Source organism: Bos javanicus, chromosome 4, assembly GCF_032452875.1.
Source record: "Bos javanicus breed banteng chromosome 4, ARS-OSU_banteng_1.0, whole genome shotgun sequence".
In the NCBI taxonomy this organism is placed as follows: domain Eukaryota; kingdom Metazoa; phylum Chordata; class Mammalia; order Artiodactyla; family Bovidae; genus Bos; species Bos javanicus.
Window position 1 is genome coordinate 39,216,257 of NC_083871.1, and position 21,720 is coordinate 39,237,976.

Sequence of the window (21,720 nt, forward strand, 5' to 3'; positions counted from 1 at the left end):
GGCAGTTTAGTTCCTTAAAGCCTATAGTAGTGTATGGCACTAGAATAATGTCATAGGTTTCTCCTGCTTGCTTTGAGAAATAAATATATGGCATTGTATTTTTTCAGTTTTGTGGGGGGGAAAACATAACTTCATATCCCTTAACAAGTTTTTTTAGCTGATGGTCCAGATCCTTGTGATATGGTGAAGCAACCCAGATACCGAAAAGGGCCTGATGTCTGCTTTGATAACAATGCTTTGGTAAGTGTGTCCAAAGAATTTCAGGGGACAAATTACAGTTTTAATTCCAACATAATGTCTTAACCATAGTATTCTCATTAACACGACATACTTGCTGGTATATAGATTTTTTCATTTCAATATTTCTTCATGGTTAGCATAAGCTTAACAGTTGCTTCTTCTATCTATCTGTCCTTTCCACAGAAATTGTACTTTCAAACACAATGCCAGTTTAGTAATGTTCCAAGATCATTAATGATTTTAAAGCCTTTCTAATAAATAGTAACTGACAGTAAATGTTACTAATAGTATATGAGTTGCCTACCTTCATTTGTTATTATAGTATTTTATTAATTTGTTTAGTCTTCATTCAGTATATTTAAAAACTTGTTAAATCGCTGTTGTCCTCTTATTTTGTAATTCTATCACCTATTAGCTTTGTATTATTTTTCTTAATTACTTTTTATATTGTTTGAAATTAGACTAGGTTAGTAACACAGGATTAAGTTGGTAAAATTTTACACACCATATTTAATGTATGTTATCTGAGATGAGTAGTCCTTTTCCTATAGGTTAGCTGTCTTCCTTTCCTAAGCACTATCCAGACTACTGTATATATAAGTAGCTTTATACTTTTCAAATTAATTTAATTTTTAATAAGCTTTATTCTGAATCAAACCCCATATAAAAGGTGCTCACTACTTATAAAAACTACACTTCTTTAATATTTCTCAATTCTCCAGTCTTCATGTCTCTTTGTATGAAGGTTTGCAAAGAAAGCATTATCATCTTAGGAATTGCTTATTATAAAATATGTCAGATCATTTATTCAGTAATGTGCATTTCTAGAAGTTATTTATTTAGAACTGATTTACCTATTGTGTACTTAAATACACATAATCACATTTGTTTCAGAAAAGAATAAAAATTTCCATAGTTACATATTATGCAAGTACATAATACAGATTAGAAGCAGAGCAGAGAAGTAAAATTGGTGATGGGGAATAAGGGTGAAAACCCAAAATGCTTTAGCCACTAAATCCTTTTACCTCCCTAAGGACTGTTGATCAGTTCGTCTTTGAAGGGGAAAACTGATTCAAAGTTAGAGCTATTTGACCTTTTCCTCTTTTAAGTGAGGCTTACGTAAGACCCAGATACGAGGACTCTTTTGTTCTGTCTACTCTACCGTAAGGAGTTTTGCCGCGTCAAATTATTCCCCAAAGAATGTTATTTTTGGACCCAAGGCTAGTGTCACTCATTAGGGAAACTTCACTTGTCAACTGTTTGTCACCAAAGACAGATTAAATTTACTCAGGTGCACTTCCAAGATCATATAAAAACCTATTACCCAAAATACTTTCACCGTCGGAAACTGTATGTTTTGATCACGACAAGAAGAAGATTTTACAAAGACAGAAATTTCCAATGTTAAAGTTCCTATAAATTGTAAAATGGATTGTGTGTGAAAGTACAACTCTTGCTCAGTAGCTCAATGTGCTAATAATGTCTTGTGTTTTTTTAGCACTGGAGTATTTTGGTAATGCTTATTTGCAATGGTCACTGTGAATCTGCTCTGAATGGAGGCTCACATAAACTGCTAACTGCCAGCAAATTGCATGAAATCTCATCTTGTATGTCTTCTTTTCTGTGTTTTCTTTCCTTTTCCTGTACTTGCTACTTTGCCCGTTATTAATAGGATCAACTTGTATGCACAACGAGTCGTGCCTGTACCATGATGTCAGCTCCTATCTTCATTTTTCTGCAAGTTTTCATGTGCTGTGGATGGTCAGTCACTTTCTCGAATTTTTCTTTGTTTTTGTGTTTGGCTTGAAATTTTTAAAAGTAATCCATATCCCTAAATCCACTACAATAAATGTCCTGAAACCAGGTTATTAAAATGCCAGTAGTAATGTTGTTTTGTAAATAACAACGTTCAAATATTACATGTTTCTAATCCTGAACAGAGCATATCAGTTTCCTATATTTAGTTAAAAATTAGTTATGTCTCTTACAGGAAGATACCCTGGAGAAGGGAATGGCACCCCACTCCAGTATTCTTGCCTGGAAATGTTTCTTAAGGTTTTACTAAAGGTTAAGTCAATGTGGAAAAAAGTATACATTCTTCATGATGTCTTACTTAAGAGAAATACCCTAAGGACAATTATTAGAGACGGTCATAAGTTTTGTTTCAAAAGTTGTTAACATGAAATTAATGAAATATTTCAGTTTTATCAAGCAGTATTCAGTACCTTCTAAGCTCATTATCCTAATTTTTCCTTTTCCATATAAATGGATATTGTCTACACAGCATTTCTTTAGTGAAATATTTTAGTATCACTAAGTGCTTCTAATTTCTAAGTTAATTTTACTTCCTATTATTTACATTATCTAGGCTAGGATTATCATTATTTGTTATTTTCTGACAAATTTCTGAATTACATACTCAGTACGACTGAATAGATATTTTAGGGCCTGAATTTATAGTCAGAGTTCCATTACATTTTTTCTTTTCTTTTTTGATGTTTTGGAATCCTGAATGTAGTAACTAGACAGCATTCGTTGTGTTCTTTCTTCATTGCTGTCCAGGTAGTCTTTGGTTAGGAAACCACTAGATGGAGATGTGGCCATTACTGAAGAGTGAGTTCATCAGAAGGAGAGAAAAGTGGAATAGCAGAGGAGTGTCAGAATGTAAAATAATGCTTTTGAATTTAAGTGGTAAAGAAAAACAGCAAATCAATAACATGTACTATTGAGGAAGTTCATTATTTTATGCAAACATAATTGGTAAATACATGTTATTGAGAACACGAAAAATGAGTATGTAGAAGAAATATGTGTGTATACATACACATACATTAAACCTACCTCATGATTGAATGTGGTTAAATGTATTAAGGTGCTATGTAGGAAATGATTTGTTAGGGACCTTATTCCTATTAAGAGAGTTATGTGTGGTATCTACCTGCGTAAATAATTTTAAATATGCATTTTCTTTGAAGCTGCTGTGGGTGATGTAAGTATGCTGCTGCTAAGTCGCTTCAGTCGTGTCCGACTCTGTGCGACCGCATAGACAGCAGCCCACCTGGCTCCCCATCCCTGGGATTCTCCAGGCAAGAACACTGGAGTGGGTTGCCATTTCCTTCTCCGATGCATGAAAGTGAAAAGTGAAACTGAAGTCGTGTCCAACTCTAAGCGACCACATGGACTGCAGCCTACCAGGCTCCTCCGTCCATGGGATTTTCCAGGCAAGAGTACTGGAGTGGGGTGCCATTGCCTTCTCCGTAAGTATAGAGCTATCTAAATTCCAGATAGCTCATATTTAGTGGATGCTTTTTACCAATGATTTGAGCTTTACTCCCTGGAGGAGGAAATGGGAAGCCGCTCCAGTTTTCCTGCCAGGAAAATCCCGTGGACAGAGGAGCCTGGCAGGCTGCAGTCCATAGTGTCGCATATACAGATATACTTACTGGTATATCTGGTCTTAAAAAGTAAGCCTTGGGACAAAATCATGAAAAAGTAAGCCTCAGGGCAAGAATATGGTTTAGATATTTTTTCCTTGAGTAGTAATGGGACAGAAAAAAAAAAAAAATGAGGGATTCTTAGTTGAAGAGTATTTTGAGACAGGTCCCTAGAAGGAAATAAAATTATTCTTTCATATCTTAAAATATATGTAAATAGTTTTGGCACTTTATTCCTTTACTATTTAAAGCTGAAACAAGGTACCAGTCTGTTATCTTCTCCACTAACCTTTAAAAATCAGACTGATTTATCTGGTTATGGTGTTAGTGGGATTTTGGTCTCTCTAAGATAGGGAAAAAAAAATGCTGAGGTTTCTCCCACATCTATGCATTTGTGATTTAGAATGTTTTTAGAATGTATCTCATAATTTATTTTCATATAATAATTTCAAGTCTTGGTATATGTGGTTGCCCATGCAAAACATTTGAGAAAACATGATCAGGAAACTGAAGGGACAGATTTTTCAGTGTGGATCAACATGCAGACTTCAGGGACTCCAAATAAGTTATCTGAACTACCACCTCCCAGACTGAACAGACATATCTCATCATCACACAGAGGAAATTATCCCCCCCCTCAAAAAAAACACTGGAAATATAAAAATAAAAACAATGGCAGCAGAGCCAGAAAGAATATTTTTCTTTCCATAACATTTCTAGAACATACAGATGTATTTTGCGTTAATACGTCAACGGGTCTCGTATGTTTGCTAATTTTGCATTCTATCAAATTAATACTTAACCAGAACTGGGAAGCTCTCCTAATGAAGTGACAGTTAAGCCTTTAAGTTGGTATTTTATGTTTGTAGTGTTCCTAACTAATCAACCAACCACTGCTTTATTTGAGTACGAGTACTCATTTATCAAGTACTCGTAGTACACCACCTATGTGTCAGGCCACTATTATATCCCTGAGATTAAGACACATTGATACTAAACTGTAAATTTTTATCTCAAAGTCGCATGTAATTCAGCATCCTGTTTTTTTCACCTGGTTAATCTACCTAGAGGGAAGGCTATTTGAACAAAGAGAAGAGGAAATGCAAAGGTCCTAAGATAACAAATACCTTTACCTGTTGCAGAGAAAGTGTTATTGGAGCAATGTGATGTGGGGAAGAATAGAGGAGGATGAAGATGGAGAAGCAGCCAAGCTGCACATCACATAAGGCTTTGTAGGCCTTTATAAGAAATTTGGATTTTGTTCTGAGAAATTTCAAAAAGGGCATGAAAGGATTTGGTTTTAAGAAGGCTGCTTTTTGGAGAGAAAATTGTTAAAGAGCAAGAATAGAAGCAGTGAGTCAAGGGAGGCCGCAAGTAATAGTAACCTGGACATGACATAGTAAGTAGTAGGTCTGGGGATATATTTTGAAACTAGAGTTAAGAGGACAGGCTGATAGATTAGATTTGAAAAAAGGAAGACTCACAGATGATGTGTTGTCTTTGACCTGCTTCATTACTCCTAGAAATATCATTCATAAAAATAATATTTAGGGGCAAGTTTAAGATATTTCTGAGAATCAAAAGGAGAGGTGATGGAGCTCAGAGGCGCATTCAGGGGTAAAGGTTTAGAAGCGTGAGTTACTGAGTTTCTGGTCCAAGATGGTGACAGAGTAGACTTAAAACTCACCTTAACTCACAGACCTAACAAACCTACAGCTAGAAAAAGAGCAATACCCTCTGAGAGAAATGTAGCAAGTAGATGAGCAACTCTTACGCACTGAGTGAATGTAATACGCATCCAAATGAGTAGGAAAAGCTGAGGAACATTGTCTCCGTAAACCACACACTCGGCACAGCAACATACAATTAGAAAGGAACTCACAACTTCCAGCTTCGACCTGAGCAGTGCAGGGTTTAGGTTGAACATCTAACATCCCAATTTTTTTTTTAATTTTTAAAATTGTTATTTTTAATTGGAGGATAATTGCTTTACAGTGTTGTTCGTTTCACCTGTGCAACAACATGAATCAGCTATAAATATATGTATATCCCCTCCTCCCTCTGAGCCTCACTCACCCCTGCCCCCATCTCACCCATCTGGCTCATCACAGAGCACCGAGCTGAGCTCCCTGTGCGGTACAGCTTCCCACCAGTCATCTATTTTACACATAATAGTGCATATGTGTCAGTGCTACTCTCTCAATTCATCCCACCCTCTCCTTCCTCTATTGTATCCTCACATCCATTCTGCATCTCTGTCTGCTCTGAAAACAGGTCCATTGGTACCCTTTTTATAGATTCCTTATATATGCATCAATATAAGATAATTGTTTTCCTCTTTCTGATTTACTTTACTTGGTTTTCTTTTTATGGCTAAGCGATGGAATCATTGTATATATGTACAACACCCCAACTTTTAAGACTCTAACCTGAGGGATGGGCCCCCAAAACTTCTAGCTTTGAAAGCCTAATAGGGCTTGTGTCCATATGACAGACAAGACTACAAATACAGAGAAACAATTTTTAACAAATTTGCAAGGACTCCCTGTGGCTATCCTTCCAAAGCTCAGAAGAGGGAGCAGAGAAACGCACTTCTCCCAACCTTTCCTTTAGGGAGGCTATTTGCATACTTTAAAAGATTGCCTGCAAGTAAGGCTTCTAATTTAGCTCACATTTAGGGACTTACCTCACGACTCCCTGGAGACAGGTGAAGGGGTAGACTATGCCCACTGACCCTCTGACTCACTCCAGGTCAGTGGTATCTTCCTAAAAGAAGCTTGTGATCCCATCTGGCACCTTGACTTTTGAGGTAGCTTCCCAAAGGACACACCCTTTTGTCACTTGGCTCTGAGAGCCGGCAGGGCTCGCGTTCACGTCCATCAAAGGACCATAGCAAACAAATAGTTCTCAAATGCCTGTCCCCTCAGAATTCAGCACAGAGGGAGCAGACAGAAATGCCCATCCTGCAGTCTTTCCCTGAAAGAGGTGCTTTGGCATACTTTGGAAGCTGCTGCCTGAGGATCCAGCCTCCAATCAGCCTGTTTCTGAGTGCTGACCGAGATCTTCCCCACTGGGACACTGACAGATGTTAGCACACCCTCAACTACTAGGATGCAAGGGAAACCACAGCACAGAGTGTCAAGGAAAGTGAAGAAACAGAAAAATATGTTTTAAAAGAAAGAGAACTCCACAAACAGACCTTAATGATACAGAGAAGAGTGACTGACATGAGGAAGAGTTCAAAATACGGTCATAAGGATGGTCACCATATCAGGAAAAGAATGTATGAACTGAGAATTTCAGCAAAGAATATACAAGAAAGTATCAAACAAATGTCACAGAGCTGACAAATACAGTAAGGCCAATAGAGAGGAGTTCAAATAGCAGACTAGATGAAGTGGAAGAAAGTATCAGTAAACTCACAAACAGAGCGGTAATTCATTCCATCAGGAACCAAAAAGAATAAAGAAAGTGAAGATAAAGTGAAGCTAAAGCAACTTACAAGACAACATCAAGTAGACTGAAATTCACGTTCTAGTGTCCCAGAAGGAAAAGAAAGGCAGACACGGGTAGAAAACTGTTTGAAGAAATAACGATTGAAAACTTTCCTAACCTGAGAAAAGAAACAGCTATCCAAATCTAGGAAGCCTAGAGAGTTACAGATAAGAGGTATCCTAATAACACGCAAACCAAGTAAGGAAGAGGAAATACCTCCAAATTCATAGCACATGATACGATTCTGTATATAAAAACTACCCCAAAAAACTCTCACTAATCAACAATTTTATTAAATTTCAGGGTCTAAAGCCAGCATACAAAAATCAGTTGTATTTCTCTACACAAAAGATGAAGTATCTAAAGCTGTCACATTCACAATGCCATCAAAAACAATAAACTATCTGGAAAGAACTTTAACCAACAAAATGAAAGTTCTCTATTAAATTAAAACTACAAGACTTTCCTGAAAGAAATGAAGCCAACACAAACAGATGGAAAGACATCCCATATTAATTGATCATAAGTATTGATATTGTTATAATATCTATACTACTCAAAGTCAACTGTAGATTCAACACAATCTCCATCAAAATACCAATGGTATTCTTTACAGACAGAAAAAAAAATCTCAAAATTTATATGAAGTGACAAAGTCTGCAAATAGTCAAAGCATTTCTCAGAAAAAATAACAAAGCCGGAGGTATCATGTCCTGTTTTTGACTTTACTACAAAGCTACAGTAATAATAAATTATTTTTAAAGGTATGGTAGTGGCATAAAAATGGACAGAGACCAACAGAACAGAGCAGAATTAAATCCCTGCATACACTGTCAACTAATATTTGCTAATGGAGCCAAGAACACCCAATGGGAAATAATAGCCTCTTTAACAAATGATGATGGGGAGATGGGATAAACAAATGCAGAACAATGAAATTGGACTCCTATCTTACACCACTCACAAAAATTAACTCAAAATGGATAACAGATTTAAAAATAAAGCCTAATAACTATAAAACTTAGTAGAAACATAGGAAGCTCCTCAACATTGTTATTGGCAATGATTTTTGGATGTAACACCAAAAGTACATGCAGTAAAAGCAAAAATAAGCAAATGAGACTACATCAAACTCGAATGCTTCTCCACAGCAAAATCAACACCTGACCAGATGAAAAAGCAACAGATTTCAAGAAAAAATTTGCAAACCATGTATCAGATAAGGGATTTTATCTCCAAAATCCAAAATATATAAAAAACTCAAACTCAAAAACAAAATAATCCAACTAACAAACAGGCAGAAAAACTAAATAGACCTTTCTTCAAGGAAACACAAGACTGCAGTGACCTGCCACCTCACACCTGTTGGAATGGATATCATCATGAAGATGAGAGACAATAGGTATTGGTGAAATACGAATAAAAGGGAACATTTATATACTGTTGGTTGAAATGTAAATTGGTGCTACCAATATGGAGGTTCCTCAGATAAAAATAAATCTAGTATTATGATCCATCAATTCTATTTCTGGGTATATATGCAAAAGACATGAAAACAGGATTTTGAGGCAATAACCATACTCCACATTCAGGGTAGCATTATTCCCAATGGTCAGGAACAATCTTATGGACTCTGTGGGAGAGGGAGAGGGTGGGAAGATTTGGGAGAATGGCATTGAAACATGTAAAATATCATGTATGAAACGAGATGCCAGTCCAGGTTCAATGCACGATACTGGATGCTTGGGGCTAGTGCACAGGGACGACCCAGAGGGATGGTATGGGGAAGGAGGAGGGAAGAGGGTTCAGGATGGGGAACACATGTATACCTGTGGCGGATTCATTTTGATATTTGGCAAAACTAATACAATTATGTAAAGTTTAAAAATAAAATTAAAAAAAAAAAAAAGATATGGAGCCAACCTAGATGTCCGTAAACCAGTGAACAGATAAACAAGAGGTGGCATTTATGCTTATGTGTGCATATAGGCACACAACAACATACTTTTCAGCCACGAGAAAGTGCAGACTGCCCTTTGCAACAGCATGGGTGGACTTTGGGCATATTATGCTAATTAAGAAAGACAAGTACCGTGTGTAAAATCTAAAAAGCCAGACTCATAAAAACAGAATAAATGGTGGTTACCATGGACTAGGGGGTAGGGGATAAGACACATGTTGTTCAAGGGTAAATCTTAGAACAGGTAGTAAATAAGCTCTAGAGAGCTAATGCACAGTACACTGAATATAGAAAACTACTATAGTCATCGAACTTGCTAAGAAACTAATAAATGAATTATTCCAACTACTAAAAAAAAAGATATTTATGTAATACAATAGAGGTGCTAATTATCACTACAATGGCAATTATATTACAGTACATAAATTATCAAATTAACATGTACGCCTTAAATTTACACAGCGTTTTATTTCTAATATGTTTTAATTAATGTGTCTTTGTATTGGTCTCTAAATTTTCAAGAGTAAATCTATGACAAAGATGGCAAGACAATCTCTGGTAAATCTATGACAAAGAAGACAAGACAGCCTCTTCAACAAATGGTGCTGGGAACACTGGACAGCTACATGTGTGAAAGAAAGAAACTAGAACATTCTCTAATACCACACACAAAAATAGACTCAAAATGGATTCAAGACCTAATTGTAAAACCAGATACTATAAAACTCTTAGAGGAAAACACAGGCAGAATACTCTTGGACATAAATGACAGCACTATCTTTTTGGATCAGCCTCCTAGAGTAATGAAAATGAACACAAACAAATGGAACCTACTTAAACTCAAGAATTTTTTCACAGCAAAGGAAATCACAAACAAAATGAAAAGAGAGTCCACACAACGGGAGAAAATACTTGCAGTGAATCAACTGGCAAGGCATTACTCTCCAAGACATGCAAATAGCTCATGCAGCTCAATATCAATAAACAATGCAATCAAAAATGGGCAGAAGATCTAAATTTCTCCAAAGACATGCAGAGGACATGTGGGATCTAAAATATGGTACAAATGAACCTATTTACAAAGCAAAAACAGAGTTACAGATATAGAAAACAAACATGGTTATTAAGGGGAAAAGGGGGGCAGGAGGGGTGAATGGGGAGATTGGGAATGACATACACTGACTATACAAAATAATTTAAACTTGTTAAAATATTATTATATACTATAAAAATTTATAGACACCTGTTTGCACAGTGAACTCTTTTCAATAATCTGTAATGACCTACATGGGAAAAGAATCTATCTACCTGTCTGTCTATACACACATATAACTGATGCACTTTGCTATATAGAGAAAACCAACAATGTTGCAAATCATCTATACACTAATAAAAATTAATTATAAGTAAATAAAACATACATGGCCAAAAAGCACATGAAAAGATGCTCAACATCACTAACTAGAGAAATTGAAATCAGAACTGTAATGAGGTGTCCCCTTGCACCGATCAGAACAACTATCATAAAATGTCCACAAAACACTGGGTGCACAGGAAAGGGAGCCTTCCTGCATTGTTGCTGGGAAGGTGGCCACTGTGGAGAACAATATGCAGGTTCCTTAAAAGCTAAAAATAGAGTTACTGTATGATCTAACACTCCCACTCTTGGGCCTGGATCTGGAGAAAACTATAATTGGAAAAGAGACAGACACCCCAGTGTTCATCACAGCACTATCTACAACAGACAGAACATGAAAGCAACCTACATGTCAATCATCAGAGGAATAGGTAGAGAACCTGGGGTACATATATGCAACTGAGTATTATTTGGCCATTAAAGAACAAAATATTGCCATTTGCAGCAATATCATGGATGGATTTAGAGAGTATCACACTAAGTGAAGTAAGTGACAAAGACAAATAGCATATGATATCACATATGTGGAATTTAAAAATATGATATACAAATGAACTTATTTACAAAACAGAAACAGATTCACAGACTTCAAAAACAAACATCATTACCGAAAGAGAAATGTCAGGGAGGTATACATTTTGGGATTGAGATTAATACATATACACACTAATATACCTACAATAATCAACAAGGATCAACTGTAAACCACAGGAAATGCCACTCAACACTATAATAAGCTGCTAAGTCACTTCAGTCGTGTCTGACTCTGTGCGACCCCAGAGATGACAGCCCACCAGGCTCCCCCATCCCTGGGATTCTCCAGGCAAGAACACTGGAGTGTGTTGCCATTTCCTTCTCCAATGCAGGAAAGTGAAAAGAGAAAGTGAAGTCGCTCAGTCATGTCCGACTCTTAGCGACCCCATGGACTGCAGCCCACCAGGCTCCTCTGTCCATGGGATTTTCCAAGCAAGAGTACTGGAGTGGGGTGCCATTGCCTTCTATAATAAGCTATATAAGAAAATAATCCCCAAAAGTAGATATATGTCTATGTATAAATGAATCACTTCGCAGTACACCTGAAACTGACATGACAATGTGTATCAACTATATTCTAATATAAATATTAAAAATTTTTAAAGTAATAAGAGAATCTTAAAAGAAGCAAGAAAACTTGTTACAAACAGAGACCTACCAGTATCTTTCCACCAAAATGTGCAAGCCTGATGTGAGTAGCATGATGTATGTAAAGTACTGAGAAAAAAACCTACCAACCAAAAATAATCTTATCTAGTAAACTGTCCTTCCAATTCGAAGGATAAATAAAGAGTTGTAGACAAGCGAATACTGGAGTTCATTACCACTAGACTGACCTTACAAGAAATGTTAAAGGCACTCCTTTAAACTGAAACAAAACAGCACTAATTAGTAACAGGAAAACATATCAAAGTATAAATCTCACTGGTAAAAATAGATAAATTCAGAATAATCTAATATTGTAATGACAGTGGGTTAATCACATAAACAAATATAGTAAAAATAGCTATCATACAATAATCAATGGTTACACAGACTAAAAATATGTAAATTGTGAAATCAAAAGCATAGAACATGAAGAAAAGAGTTTTAGAATACATTTGAACTTAAGTCTCAAAATAAGTTGGTAAGATGTTATAACTTATTGTATATATAGCACTAAATATTATGAGGTTTAAATAAACATGTTATATTTATAACAGTTATAACAACTATAGAGTCCCGTTTCAACTTTACAGACATTCACAGACTGAAATGGAAAAAGATATTCCATACAAGTAGAAACCAGAAGAAAGCTGGATAGGTATATACGTAGACAAAATAGGCTTTAATACAAAAACTGTAGTAAGAGACATCATGATCATCACATACTAAAAAAGGTCAATCTAACAACAGGATATAAACATTTTGTAAATATTTATGCACCCAACATAAAGTGAAAGCGAAGTCGCTCAGTCATGTCCAACTCTTTGTGACCCCATGGACTGTAGCCTACCAGGCTACTCTGTCCATGGGATTTTCCAGGCAAGAGTGCTGGAGTGGGGTGCCATTTCCTTCTCCAACATAGAAGCACCTAAATATATAAAGCAAATATTAACAGACAAAGGAAGAAATAATAATACAATTTAAAATTGCAAAAAAGTCCAACAACCTAGAAGAAATTGATAATTTTTTACAAACATACAACCTATCAAGACCCATTCATGGAGGAATAGAAAATCTAAACAGACCAGTTACTAGTAAGAAGATTGAATCAGTTATCAAAAACCTTCCAACAATGTCCACAACCAGATGGCCTCACTTGTGAATTCTACCATATATTCAAAGAACAATTAATACCTGTCCCTTCTAAACTCCCAAAAAATAAGAGAGAAATGAATACTTCCTAATTCATTTTTACAAAGCCAGTCTTATTACCATGATACCAAAACCAGACAAGAGCACTACAAGAAAATTGCAAGTCAATATCCTTGATGAAAATAGATGAAAAATTCTCAACATTATCAAATTAATTCAACAATACTTTACAAAGGTCATATACCATGATCAAGTGGGATTTATTCCTGGAATGCAGTGATTGTTCACAAACCACAAAATCAACTGATGTGATATACACATTAACAGAATGAAGGCTAAAAATCATACGATCATCTTCACAGATGCAGAAAAAGCATTCAGCAAAAATTCAACACCTGTTTATGATAACTCTCAAAACAGTGGATATAAAGGGAATGTGTATCAACATAATAAAGGCATTATTTATAGACTACATGATATTATATATAGAAGGTCTTAAAGACTCAACCAAGAAACTGAGTTAATAAATTAAGTAAAAATACAAAATATAAAATTAATGTACAAAGAACATTTATTTCTGTATAATAATAATGAACTCTCAGAGAAATTAAGAAAGTAATTCCACTTAAAATTGCATCAAAATGAATAAGAATAATTTTAACCAAAGAAGTGAAAGACCTATATATTGAAAACTATAAGGCAGAGATGAAAGAAATAAATGGAAGATATTCAGAGCTCAGAGATTAGAAGAATTGTTAAAACATCCATACCACCCAAAGTAATTCACAGATTCCATGCAATCACCATCAAAATTTCAATGACATTTTTCACAGAATTAGAACAATCCTAAAATATATATATGAAACTATAGAAGACCCAAATATCCAAAGCAATCTTGAAGGAGAAAGTTGAATGCATGATAACATCTTGATTTGATGTATATATAGCTGTTCACTATATTATGTTTACTATATGTATGTATAGCTGTTCACTATATTAAGCAGCTGCAGTAACAGGAAAACTGAACAGCCATATGCAGAAGAATGAAACTGGACCACTATCTTAACAGCATACACAAAAATCAACTCAAAATGGATTAATGACTTGAAGACCTGAAACCATGATAAATCTAGGAGAAAACACAGGGAGTCATCTTCTCGGCACTGGTTTTGGTCATGACTGTTTGGACTTGTCACCATGGAAAAGCAAAGGCAACAACAAAAAAGTGGGATAACATCAAACTTAAAATTTTCTGCACAGCAAAGGAAAACAACAGAATTAGAAGGTAGCCCATAGAATGGGAGGGAATGTTTGCAATTCGTGTACGTGATAAGGGGCCAGTATCCAAAATCTATAAAGAACTCATATAACTCAGTATCAAAGGAATAATCTGATTTTAAAATTAGCAAAGGATCTCAATAAGCATTTTTACAAAGAAGATATACAGATGTCCAATAGTACATGAAAAGATACTTAATGTCACTAAACATCAGAACAATACAAGTCAAAACCACGAGTATCTCCTCACACCTGTTAGAATGGCTATTATCAAAATGACAAGAGATAAATGCTGGCAAGGCTGTGGACTATCTTTACACATTGTTGGTGGGAGAGTGCATTGGTGCAGCCACTATGGAAAACAATATTGAGGTTCCTCAGAAAATTAAAAATATAATTACTATACGATCCAGGAATCCCACCTCTGAGATGTGAAAAACAAAATGTTCTTTAGTGGATTATTTTGCTTCAGATTTACCTTTAACAGACTTCTACTGCCTTAAAATACAATTCAAGAAGAAATTTATATGCTCGGTGACAGGCACTGTATTAAACGCTACTGAGCAAAAAGAGCCATTGTTTTAGTGTCTGGGAGTTTAGAGTCTTTGTAAAAATATTCTTACTATATTCTTTCATAACCTGTTATTCTGACTATTAGAACAGATGAACCTTGGATTAGTAAATTCTTAAAAGATGTTCAGGAAAACAATGAGATAAGGGATTTTCTTGTGGAGTTTTTTTTTTTTTAATTGAAGTATAATTGACCTATAATATTAAAGTTCCAGGTGTAAAATATAGTGATTCACAATTTTTAAAGGTTTTTATCCCATTTATAGTTATAAAATATTGCTACATTCCCCATGTTGTATAATATATCCTTGTAGCTTATCTTATGCCTAGTCATTTTACCTCTTAAATTAAGATAGGAAGTTTTTTTAAAATGCAATTCATAAAGGAATCAAAGGATGCAAAAAATATTACAGAATACAGAACCTAGGAATAACAGTAATTTTGTGTTACCAAGGAATCTAATGATCCACGAGTAGACAATAGGGGATTCAAATGAGCAAATGGGTAGCTTATATTTCATGGTTCTCTGAATAGAACAAATCTCTCTTGCTAGCTTAACTCTTTATTTTGGATATAAGTTTTCAAAGTGTCCTTCCTTGAGGGTTCAACTACATTATTGTTTGTTTAATTCTTGACGAAGGTCCAGATGCTACATGTACAACCTTTGATACTGGATATGGAAAATAAATGCTCATTTTTCAAATTTACTTATTTATTCTACCAGTCTCAAACTTTGCCTTATAGAGCATAATTGCTAATATGTTAATTCTTTGGAATTATAAAACAGACTGTTACATTTTTATATCTTATATTTATAAATATATAAGGATGCTTGACACTGTGAAAGTAAGGGTTTTCTTTTACTTCAGAAATTGGTGTATCACTCAACTCAGCATTTATTATTAAAGTATTTCCTTTAATAATCATCAGACTCTACAACTAAAAATGTAAGGCATTCTTCAAATGGTCCTGGAAAAATTGATTAATCCAAAATTGTTGAATAGTGAAATATAGGACAATGTAATTTATCTGGATTCAAAGCAAAGCAGCATTTTAAGGTGAGTGGACTAAGCATAGGGTACTTGGAAAGATGTCTTAGGAAATATTTTTCAGGAGTTTTCTTTTCCCTTTTCTTTCCAACAGGAGGATTATACCGACTGTGGTGGTGTCTCTGGATTAAACCCTTCCCTGTGGTCCATCATCGGCATCCAGTGTGTGCTACTTTGGCTCTTATCTGGCAGCAGACACCACCAGTTATGACCTTCTCAAACCAAATCTGCAGATTAAACTCCAGACCCTGCTGAAACAGGAGCCCTCAACTGCATTAAAATAGGGTCAACTGCAAACTCAGCAGACCACTAGCTGGGCCCACCCCATGGCATCCATCTAAGACGCAGACTCATAAGGCACCCACTGGCTGCATGTCAGGGTGTCAGATCCTTCAACTTGTGTGAATGCTGCATCATCTATGTATAACATCGAAGCAGAATTCTATACATGCTCTATTGGAAAATTTGAAAACTTGTTGTTGCATTGTTGGTGATTACATGTTAAAGGGCTCCCCACACAGTTGCTTATGGATCATGCAAATTGTCTTGATTTTGACTTGCTGCAATCCTTGTTCTTTTACCAAGAAAATCTCTTGGGGAAAAGAGTTGCTTTATTTTCCTTCACTTATTCTTCTGTTAAAAATTATTTCCTGCTTTGAGTAGTTATTATTGGAAATACATAGAGAGACACAGAGGGAGAAAGAATTAACATTGGTATAATCTGACAAAATAGAAATAATGGCTTATTTTCTACAAAAAAAAAAAAATGCCATGAATAAAATGCCTTATGAAGAATGGCTTCTCTGCCAGAAATATAACACAAATGATGGCCAAGTTTTGGTGGGTATAATGGATTGATTGTTTGAAAATAATAACTAAGAAATTAAATTAAAGGTGCTTGAGGGTAGAATTAATATGCGACATATGTCCTCATATATGTGAGCCCTTAATAAACGCTTTGATGTAATGTCCTTTTTGTTCACAGTAAAGTTCCGTAGTGCTAGCCAGAAACTTCAAAATGCTCTAAGAAAAGCTTGTTGGGGGGAGGGGAAATGTTTTTTCTTGTGATAAATGAACTTTGGTTACCAAGGGTATTTTGCATGATGCTGCTGCTATTTTAACTTTCGGTTTGTTTCTCTCTTACTGTAGAGTATAGTCCATTGAAAAGTTAACTGAGTGACATTATTGTTATGTAAGAATCTGAACCTTGCAGTGTAATGCACTTAAGTCATCTTTTAAAATGTCTTTAAACTACTCTGAATATACTGTGCAATGTAAATGCTGAATGATTGGATTAGGTAAATGGTGAAATGGGAATTAATGGATTTTATACAGATTCGTGCTTTTGCCTGAAAACCTATGTACAGATATTTTAAGTACATAAATCAGATTTGACACATTTATTTTTTGAAGAGTACATATATGTTCTCAGTGAAGAGACATCCTAGGTTTCCTCTCTGTTCGCTGGAATACTAGCACGTACAATCCCAAACTCGCTGCTGCTTTTGTTGCCTCCGTTTTAAATGATACGAGCACTTGACCAAAATTTCCACACAGTTTGATGAGGGTTTTACAATAATCTGAACAAATAGGAAACCTTGAATCTCTTATGTATGCACATGAATACTTGATTGTGAATAATCAAAATTGTTTTTATACAACCTCATTAGTGAAAATGGTTAGTGTATTAAATCAGATATTTCATTATAGAGTAATATGGTAGAATTTATTTATGCTTTTAAAGATTATTTTCAGGGTTAAACAGTATTTGAAGAAAGGATAAAAACAATGAATGTGTAACAATTATAGGGAATAATTCTGCTGAAGGCTGGAAGTATGCAGATATTTGCTCTTTTTTTCAAACATGCCAGAAACTGGTATGTGTCTATGCTGGAAATTTTCTTATATATCATTTTTAAGTAAAAATCTTATTAACATTATCCAGTATGCTTTAATATGCTTCATATATCAAAGATATAACCAATTCTTTAGCATAGTTTAAAAGATATATTTGTTTTGTTTTTAGCTTTGCACACATTTGTAATTCCCTTCACCACTAATATACCCTAGGCACCACTTGTGTACATTTCCTTATTTAAAATATTTTTTTATTTAAAAACGGGGCTAGGGGGAAATGGAATCACTTTGCCAACTATCGTTCTAAGAGTTGACATCAGTTACCATTTCTAATACATTGTTGTGGTTTTGTAGTCTCATTTGTAACTGGTATTGACATTTTAGAAAACACCAAAGTGATTTAAAAAAATATGGAACTTCTCACTCTAGTAACAATATGTTTAAATCATGTTGTTTGTTAATTAAATATTTAAAACTTATTGTTAACTTTTGCTAGACTATTTTAAATCATGAAAGTGTTGAGAAGGGGATATCGAAATATAGTTATGTTAGCTTGTGTACATAAACGACGCACATTAAAACAAGCAAATTGCTTCCAGCATACAACAGACTACCTTAAAATTATCTTTAAAATCTATTAAATATATTTTCATGGCTAATGTCACTGAAGTGTGTTTTCATCAACTACATGTTGTGTTCATCACAGTGAAACTTGGCATCTCCTGGCAGAGTCCTATTTGATTTCATTTGCCATCAAAATATATTTATGTATATGAGTCTTGCCATGATCCTTTATTTTCTGTTATAAATTAAACATATATTATGACAGCCACATATATGTTAATAAATTGGGTAAGAACATGCTCTCTGACTAAAAATTGTTCTCATACCTAATACTAGTCTTCATGCATTTTGAAAGACCGTAACACTCATCCCATCCAATTATTATGTTTACTTTAGGATTTTTCTGAGTTTTGATTGTTGAACAATAACTTAAATCACAGCCTGTTATAATATTAATTTTCAAAGACTTAATAGTACAAGAGATCAAGAAAAAAGCTTTTGAACTCCTTTTGCTTACCTAATGTTTTGCTATGCTCACGCAGCTGTGTAGTTTTCACTAAAACAAAACCAAAATAAGTCTTGTATTGGAGTTGAATAACAGAAATGGATTTTGCATTAATGATTTGTTTATATTTTCTTCATTTGAACAACCAGCATTACTGCCAAACACCAATCGTGGTCCATATTTGTAACAGGTTTTTAACATGACATAGTTAGCAAGTTTGACTGAAGAGATTTTTAGGTCCTGGGTCTAATAAGATTTTAGTATGATCTTTTTTCATGTTTCTAATGCTTGAGGCATTATTGCTTAACTTGGAAAAATCTAGACAGTGTTGCTGCCATTTGTAAGTTTTCCTATAATATTCCTTTTATTAACTTTAAAACTGGCCTTACTGGGTTCAAATAGGCAGTATCCCTTTTAAGTGACCTTTGCAACTCAAGTGTTACTTGCTTATTTGATGCTCTTTTGTATTTTACATCTCATTTAAATCTTTCTCTCCACCAAAGCTTAAATTCTATGTCTTAATTTAAACTCTGAACTATTCCATTAATCATGTTAGTTGACATTAAAGTGTCTAGAGGTACAGAGGCTGACCTAGGGAAACAAAATGGATGTTGTGACTCAGAGGATACAGTAGAATGATGGTCTCACCTGCCCACAGTTTCAAATATGTTACAATTATCTGGAGCCGGGACCTGTGTTGTTTTCCCATAGCACAGAATGTTAATACCGCTATTATTCCATGTACATTTCTGTAAAGAACAAATCAATAAAGCAAAGGTATGAAGTTTCTTGATTTCTTGAAAAAGTTCCAGGATGTTAAAGTCTTAGAAAACCTTTACCAACAGTTTCATCTACTTTATTTCTAATTCACAAGATTAACTCAAAGAAATTCTGAGACTAATGGGATACTGTCTTGAAAAGATGCCAATTAAGTCTACAGTGTGACCTGACAGAGCTGTCTTTTTTGTTGTGCTGTATGTTGTTGGATCATTTCTATTAGGGATACTTTTATTGAAATGCTCAGTGTGCATCCATGAAAAAGGCCAAGTGGCTTTGTGAACAAAAGATACTTTCTCCCCTTTATTATGTTCTCTTGACACTTTTGTGGAAATTAGCCTGATAAAAACATTTTTGTAAAAATTTGTATATTACTGTTATAAAAATATTTATAATCCCAGAAAATGTTGTGTTAAATCTTGTGCAAAAACAGTATATTCAGAATAAAAGTTTATCATTTAAAGTCACCAGCTTTGATTATTTAATTATTTAAAATTCAGTTCAAAGAACCAGAGGTCTCTGTCATACATACAGTTTAAGAAAGCAGGCTTTCCAGTGGAGAGAATTGTAGATTGTGAAAATAAAATCTGGCATTATAAAAGTGCTTTTACAGTTTCAACCTCAACTCACAAACAAATTTAATTGCAACTCCTTTGCATAACTCTGACCCTTCTCACATGTGCTTCTGCCATCAAGATAGTTAGGAACTTATTAAAACAAACTTTTGACTTACGTAAGAAATTTTTTTCTATACAAAAATAATGTTTCCATGCTTCTTTAAAGACTGTGGGAAAATAGTTTGAAAGAAACAAGTGAAATATATGAAATGCATATAACTGTTATACATGTGATTAACACAACTATCCCTCCTAGCTGATAGCTACGTTATAGCAAATAAAAGCTGACACAGTGAAATATAATATACAGAATTTTTTAACTTGTATATGCCTTTTACATTTAGACCAGCTTACCACCTGCCCTCCTATGCTCACCTATTAAGTAATGAGCCTGGTATTCTGTAGAATCTAATATAATGTAAGCCTATTTTTCATTTTGGGAACTCTTTAAGAAAGAGAGCAAGAATACCTACACAGAAGAGGAATGTAGTATGTGGGCTACCAATGATGGTGATTACTGGAAAATCTGACTCCTTGTTTCTGATCAAGGCATTTTAACAGGGAAACTAGTAAAAAGGGTAAGGTGAATAACATTTGCTTTTTGAACATCTGGCTTCATTCTGAACCAATTTATCCCCTCAATCAATCCTCTTACTCCCTGCTACCCTCATTTCCTCTATCAATCATCTTGATCCCATCCCCACCTCTTCCCTAGGGACCACGCCTCATCAATCCTCCTTTCTCAAGCATATTCAGTCTCCCTTTTCTACAGACTTTCTTCCCTCTACCTGCAAACACATTCAGAACACCTCTACTTAAGACACGACTCAGTACTAAACAACAATTTAATACAGTAAAATCAACTATCCATTGCTGCACAGTTGCCCCATTACTTCAAGTATAACACTAAAAATATGTGTGTGTATTTAACATTTATTCTTTGCAATATCTCAACGAGGCCTTAGAATTTTAGATATGAAAAGCTTGTTCTCTCTGACCTTATGGGTTAGTGCTGAAAATTTTAAGTTCCTTATATGAAGGTCTGATAACTTCAAGGTCTTGGGCACTTCTTGATTCTCAAATTCTTTATATCTTAAAATTGGGTCATTATTCACAAAGCACCAATACAGTTTTCTATAAATTGGTATATAATCAACAATACTATATAATAATATTTTTATTTAATAGATTATTTTAAATAAGCATATTTTTAAAAATTTAACATTACTATGTAACTGGAAAGCCAATGTAATTTGCTATAATTAGTAATCATGTCACATGTTCATATCTATTATAAATTTTAAAAAAGCATACACCAGTGTCTAGTGTGCTAGATTTAACATTTCTTCAACACATTTATTGTAATGATAAATTAGGCAGTTTCTCTGTTGCTGCCATGAATGTTTTCAAGATTAAATCTGGACTCAGTCACCTGACTATATATTGTAAGTAGTAGTGGATTAAAATATTTACCAAAACGCACACTCGTGAAGTTTTTCAAAGTTTGAGTTTTCTTGGATGCATGGGTTTAGTTTTTCAAAACTACTTTATCATAGTAATTTTTCAGTATCTCAGGACCCTGACATGTCTTTAAAGTTTACTTGTAAAATATATTCACTGATA

At 34.6% G+C, this 21,720-nt stretch overlaps 1 protein-coding gene across 13 annotated transcripts in view; it reads left to right on the forward strand.

Moving 5' to 3' along the window:
• CACNA2D1 (calcium voltage-gated channel auxiliary subunit alpha2delta 1) overlaps window positions 1-19,759 on the forward strand; it is a 521,990-nt gene extending 502,231 nt beyond the window's left edge. For 7 of the 13 annotated variants that reach the window (XM_061413776.1, XM_061413777.1, XM_061413781.1 and 4 more), the window contains 2 exons: window positions 158-240; window positions 1,916-2,117. In XM_061413776.1, the coding sequence (XP_061269760.1) occupies window positions 158-240; window positions 1,916-2,050 (218 nt within the window). In that variant the 3' untranslated portion in view covers window positions 2,051-2,117. Of the gene's footprint in view, window positions 1-157; window positions 241-1,915; window positions 2,118-15,871 lie in introns of those variants that run through there. The other 6 variants (XM_061413778.1, XM_061413783.1, XM_061413780.1 and 3 more) reach the window with 1 other exon arrangement.
• The last annotated feature ends 1,961 nt before the right edge of the window (window positions 19,760-21,720 follow it).